Source organism: Sorex araneus, chromosome 8 (genome assembly GCF_027595985.1).
Source record: "Sorex araneus isolate mSorAra2 chromosome 8, mSorAra2.pri, whole genome shotgun sequence".
Lineage (NCBI taxonomy): Eukaryota > Metazoa > Chordata > Mammalia > Eulipotyphla > Soricidae > Sorex > Sorex araneus.
Window position 1 is genome coordinate 9,218,100 of NC_073309.1, and position 6,578 is coordinate 9,224,677.

Below are 6,578 nucleotides of genomic sequence, written 5' to 3' on the forward strand. Positions count from 1 at the left end.
AAGAACCAGGAGTAAGTCCCGAACATGGCCCAGTGGGGCCAAAAAACAGACAAATGGACATGCTCAAGTCACATACATATTCCTAATCTACTGGTATGGTTTATCTCAGTAAAAATAAATAAAAGGTCTCCTAATACTAAGTAGTCTTCTAGCGACAATTTATATGAACTGTTTAACTACCATCAACCACTGTTGAATTTCTAGGCTGTCTTTTTTCTACGGCATAAAGCCAAGAAACTGCTGGAAAGCCCTTAGCAGCCATGAGTACTATCTATGACAGTCTTTCAGCTTTTGGAATCACTACTCCAATGGACTTGTTAGACTGAGAAAATGTTCTCTATTTCCTCCTTTACTCAAATAAGAACCAATCACAAACTTCATATAAAAGGGAGCACAACTATAATCACCTTTCAGATTAAACAAGTGCATGAAGAGCACATTTAAGATGTAAATACATATCCAGGAAGTAAAATTCTTTATAGACAAATAAACCGTAAATTAAATACACACTTAAGTTTTATCCTTTGAACTCTTCTTATAAGTGAAGATAATATATGAGCATTATGGTAAGTTCAAAGGTGATGAACCATTAACACCATATACACCTAACTGATATGTATGGATCAATGTTTGCTAAAGTAATTCTCCACAGTCAGCAAATTCTATCAGAATGTGAAATATCCTAAGGAAATACATTTTGGGCCACACTGCAATGCTCAGGGGTTACTCCTGGCTCTGCACTCAGGAATCATTCCTGAAGGTGCTCAGAGGACCATATGGGATGCCAGGGGTTGAACACTGGTTGAGCTGCTCCTGGCAGTGATGGGTGAACATGCAGTGCTGGAGATCAAACCTATGCCTCCAGCATACAAAGCATGTGGTCCGGTTCTTCGAACCCTAAGAAAGATGAGGTAGGGGGATACACATGGTAAGGAAAGGATATTTCAGTTAACTGTTTTGGTATTCATTAATTTAGGTTATATATACATAATTGCGGGGGGGAAGAATCTCATGGTATTCACTTATTAGCGCTTTTTTTTTTTTCCTTTTTGGGCACACCTGAGGATGCTCAAGGGTTACTCCTGGCTCAGCACTCAGGAATTACTCTTGGCGGTGGTTGGGAAACCATATGGAATGCTGCATATCAAACCTGGGTGGGCCACATACAAAGCAAACACCCTAGCCACTGTACTATCACTCCAGCCTCTCACTGATTAGATTTGTTGAAACCTCGTGTCATCCATAGACTGAGGTGGGGGGAGAGGATGCCAAAATTGTAGGAAATGTTTAACATTTGGAATTCTTTCTCTCTCTCTTTTTTTTAACTTTTGGGCCATACCTGCCAATGCTCAGATGCTCAGAGATCACTCTTCTCCTAGTGCTTGGGATGGTATGTGGTACCAGGGATCAAAGTGAGCATTAGCTGCATGCAAGGCAAATAACTTAACCCTTGTACTATTATTTCCGGATCCCAACATTTGAAAATGTCTTCTTAAGATGTTTCCAATAATCTTTAATTTCTTTTTAAATTGAGATTCTGTGGTTTAAAGTACTATTGGATATTCCCAATAATCACATAAGTATTTAAAATGCCATACTTACATCCAGCTACAACTATACCTTCTGAATAACAATTTGCTAAATAAATCTAGGGAAGATATAAAACCAAATATCCTAATACCCTACACAAATGGACCTAATCTTGCTAAATTATAAAGGCTTAGTTTTATTAGTCACTTTGTTTTGGTTTGGTTTTTAGGCCATACCCAGTAAGGCTTATTCCTGGCCCTGCAAGGCTACACAAAGGTGCAGGTATCAAACCTCAATCTGCAGCATATAATGCAACTGTGCTACCAGCTGTACTATGTCTCTGGCCCTGATTTTATTAGACTCAAATAAAGATTTTTATTATTTGGGGATAATGATGTTCAAAATCTGGTATTAAAGGGTTACCAAAAAAAAGAAAATAGGACCCAGGAAAAGGAGCACCTGTCTTGCATGTAGGAGGTCCTGGATTTGCTCCCTCGTACTACCACCCCCCAAAATAAAGTTACGAAAAAGAATGCTAAGACCTTTACAATAGGTCTTCAGAAAGGAACACGTAGAATCTCTTCTTCCCAATTCAGAAAGTCTTCTACTTACATATTCCTTACCACTTTCACTTGGCACAAAATTTAATCACTCAACTCTTTACCGGAAACTTCTGTATGAAGAACACACAGCAGCTATTCTGCATAGCCAATGCCATTTATTTTAAGGATTATTTAAAGTGTCAACCATCGCAATAAAGCAAGGGATACCAAGACCATAGACACTGCCAGCCGCCCACACCACCAGCTCAGCACTATAATCAAGATCAGTTTCAGGATTCTTCCAGAAACGAAACCTCAGGGAACCAGTGCTAGGCTAGACCACTTCCTGAAGTGTAAGAAGGTAGGCTCTCTCAGTAAGGATACCCACTTCTCAATTCTTTCCTCTCACAACCTCTGCCAAAAATGGATATAGATTTGTGTGTGTGTGTATATACGCATAAAACTTTAAAAGAAAATAGTGGGCCAGAGAGATAAAACAGCAGGTAAGGTACTTGCCCTGCAAGCAGCCGATCTGAGTTATATTCCTGACATCCTATATGGTCCTCCAAACCCCACCAGGAACAATCCCTGAGAGCAGAACCAGGAGTAAAGCCCTGAGCAGAGTCAGGTGTGGCTCCAACAAAACACAGGGCTGGAGAGATAGCTTGTCTTGTACGCAGCCAAATCTTGGCATTTCATAATGGTCGCCACAGGCCACCAAAGTGATCTCTGAGCTCAGATCCAGGAGTAAGCCCTGAGTACTACAGAGTGTGGCACCCCCCACACACCCCTCCAAAAAAGGGGGAGGGGTCAAGAGATAATACAGTGAGTTAGGCATTTTTGCTTTGTATGCTGAGCAACCCGGAGCATGGCAGGGTGTAGCCCAAAAACAAACAAACTAGCCAAAGTCGTATAGCTTCTACACCAGAGGGCATTCATTATCTCTACATCTATAAGTCAGGTCAGTTGCAACGTTTTTCTTTTAATTCATTCCCAGTTTACTCTGTGACCTTACAGTTTTAAATAAAAATCCAAAAGTCTTTGAGCAATTACACTCATAACTCATGATTATATATACATTGCAGTGAATATGTACGGAGTTGATGTGGAAATCGAGATAAGCTGCTTAGTTCTCTCTCTAAAGTCGCTGCATGAAGACAGGGCTGCAGCGGCAGAAAAAGTAGGTTTTAGAGTCCCGCTTTGTGTCTTACAAATTGTTTCACGGATTCACCAGATGCGCAAATCCTTGGTTTCCCTTTCCAATGTCCCCATCTTCAAGGTGTCCTAAGAATACTCCTAATAACAAGTAGAGTGTTCGGCCTCAGTCTTAATAGGCACCCATTACTTGGTGTGTGTGTATATATATATGTATATATATACATATATATATACATGTATATATATTCACACACATATATATGTATGTATACACACACATATATATACATACATATACTATATATGTATATATATATTAACAGATTGAATTCTTATTGTTCAGCAACGCAGTTTTGAAATACAACCTATCTCCCAAATGTCCTTTCCCTCCCCCCCCCCACCCCCCCCCCCCGGTTGAAATCCTGCTGACTCCTCTTGGGGAACTCTAGAAGGAATTCCGTTCCGCCTTCAGAAGGACACCTCGTTGCACATGGAAAATCCCCCTCCTATTTCGGGGGCCACTAGCAGAGCTCCCCGCAGCCGCTCTCCCGGAACCCCTTCCTCTGCTCCCCGCCCCGCATCCCTCCCGCGTTCCAGCTCGGGAGTCGTCACCTGGCCCGGGCTCCATCCCCTTCCCTCGCCGGGCGCCCGCTCCCATCTCCCCCCGCCCCGAGTCCTGCCCCCGAAGCCCCGCTCGCTGCCTGTTGCATAACCGGCTCCCCCCGGCGGGCGAGCCCCGCGCCCCGCGCCCCGCAGCCGGCGGGAATGCCCGGGCCGGGCGCGGCGCCCTCCGCCGGCCACACGCCCCGCGCTGCCCGCGACGCAGCCCCCGCCGGGGCTCCGCGCTCTGCCGGCCGGCGGGGGTCGCGGGGCGCCGAGGGGCGGGGGCGACGCCCTCAGGTGTCCGGGGCTCCCTGCGCACTTGCGGGCGGCCGGGCGCCGCGGCCCGGGTGGGCCTGCGAGGCGGCGGGCGCGCGGCCAGGGATGGGCAGCGGTGGGCGGCCGCGGCGGCGAGGCCTGGGCGGGGGCCGGGCGCGGAGGCCTGGGCGGCGGCCGGGCGGCAGGGCGGGCGGCCGGCGGGCGCGGAGCCGGCGGGGCCGCTGACAGAGCCGGCGGCCGCGGCGCGAGGCGGCTGAGGGGGCGCTGAGGGGGGGTGGGGTGTGTGTGTGTGTAGGGGGGGATCTCCCTGCCCGCGCTCCCTCCCCACGCCGCCCCGCCTCACCTTCAGGACCCGAATCCCGCCCGGCCGACGGCTCGCGGGCGCGCCGGGCGGCTCCGGGGGCTCCAGCGGGCCCGCGGGCCCCGGCTCCACCTCCCCCATGGGCGGCCGAGGCAGCACAGGGACGCCCGGCCGGCGCGACGGCGCGCGGAGCTCCGGGGGCGCGCGCGAGCCCGCCGCGGCCCCGCCCCCGGGCGCCCCGCCCCGCCCCCGAGGCCCCGCCCCGTCCGCAGCCCCGCGGGCGCCGCGTAGCCACAGGCCCCGCGCCCACTCGCGTCTCGGCGGGCCCGCGGCCAAGGGGACCCCCCGCAGGTGCCGGGTCGGGCGCCACCGCAGGGTGGAGAGCTCGCCTGCAGTGTGGAGGGTTATTTACTGCCGTCGCCGCCTCCCCCGTGTGGGCAGAAGGAGCAGCTGGGGCCTGCACCTGTCAGACCGGGCACTGCCCTCCGCAGCGGCTCTCGTAACTTACCTCTCCCCGACGGCTCGTCTCTTCCCTTGGGAGCTGGCCTCGGAGGAACTGCGAGAGTACTCACCTTAGCAAGGCTCTTTCCGTGTAAGAGCTGTTCGCCACCTTCTTCGGCAAACTCAGCCCCACCTCCACTACAAAATGCCAGCTGACCCCCCAGCCACGTTTTCATCCCCTTCTCTCCTCCTTTAGGGAAATGACCACAATTCTGCACCTAGCGCAGTAATCATCTAGAGCCTAATACAGGAAATCTTTTAAAGTGATCGTTTTAGTTCCTGCAGTGATGGTAGCTTTGTGAAGGAGCAGGGGGCCAAATTTGGGGCCAGCCAATCTAATTCCAATTGTCAGTGCTACTTTAATAGATCTTCATAGGGGGCTGGAGCGATAGTATAGCGGGTAAGGTGTTTGCCTTGCATGCAGCCGACCTGGGTTCAATTGCCAGCATCCCATATGGTATCCCGAGCTCCTCGAGGAGTAGTTCCTGAGTCAAAGGTAGGAGTAACCCCTGATCACTGGGTGTGACCCAAAACGCAAAATAAATAAAATAAAATAAAATAAATAGATCTTAGTGAATCAATACTCAAGGCCTTTCTTAGCTATGCAATTGAAATTGGTATCTGTGGAGTAGCTGTTACAAAGATTTTGTGAATTCATACAAAGTATTAGCAGTTATTCAAAGTCGCTATTATAATTCTGAATTCCTAAATTCCAAATAAAGTTCACTTAAGTTCCCTCTTTTCTGGAGGGGGGAGTACACCCTGCCATGCTGTAATCATTCCTGGCGGTGTTTGGGGGACCAGATAAGATGCGGTCTTGGAATCTGGGTGGGTCACATGCAAGGCAAATGTTCCATCCGTTGTGCTGTCACTCGCCGCCCTCCCTTCCCTATTCCCCATTTTTTAATTCCTTGTTAATTTCACTATGTCTAGAAAATCTTTCAGACTTTTATTTTTGTGATGCTTCTCATATCCCTTGCTTTTGATTTTTTAGATCTCTTTAGATTTCTTTTACATGTGTTGAATCCTCAAGAAACTTGTAAGTTATTAAATAGTAACAGTAAACAATTATTAAATTTTAAATAATTGATAAGATAGTATCAATTGCTGCCTTGTTCAGACCTTCTGTGTTTTGTTTTTATTTTTGTTTTGGAGCCACAAAGCGGGTGGGGGTGCTCAGTACTAACTCCAGATTCTATGCTCAGGGGTCACTCCTGGTGTGCCTCAAGGCACCATATGGAATACCAGGGATCAATCCAGGTCAGCCTCATGCAAGGCAAATACTCTATCCATCGTACAGGGCCCCATTTATAGTACTTTAAAAAAAAAAAAGTTTGAACTCAGACTATACCCCTTTCTGCTCTGATAGGTATACATTTGGAAATAGTTTAAGTTCCAAGATACATCTGACTTACAGAGACTCTTACAAAACTATTTATTCTGCAAAAGTTTATTTTATTTATTTTGGCTTTCTGGGTCACATCTGGCGATGCACAGGGATTACTCCTTGATTGCACTCAGGAATTACTCCTTGCTGTGCTCAGGAAATGCTGGGGATGGAACCCGGGTTGGCTGCATGCCAGGCAAATGCCCTCCCTGCTGTACTATCGCTCCAGCCCCTGCAAAAGTTTAGTACATATCAAAAATCTGATATCCAGGGGGCTGGG

The 6,578-nt window shown here is 48.5% G+C and overlaps 1 protein-coding gene across 1 annotated transcript in view; it reads right to left on the bottom strand.

The window, feature by feature from the left end:
• The window catches only part of PHLPP2 (PH domain and leucine rich repeat protein phosphatase 2), a 74,287-nt gene extending 69,677 nt beyond the window's left edge, over positions 1 to 4,610 (bottom strand). Inside the window, exon 1 of the mRNA XM_055145411.1 lies at positions 4,453 to 4,610. Coding sequence (XP_055001386.1) covers positions 4,453 to 4,551 — 99 coding nt within the window. The 5' untranslated portion in view covers positions 4,552 to 4,610. The remainder of the gene's footprint in view (positions 1 to 4,452) is intronic.
• Between the last annotated feature and the right edge of the window lie 1,968 nt (positions 4,611 to 6,578).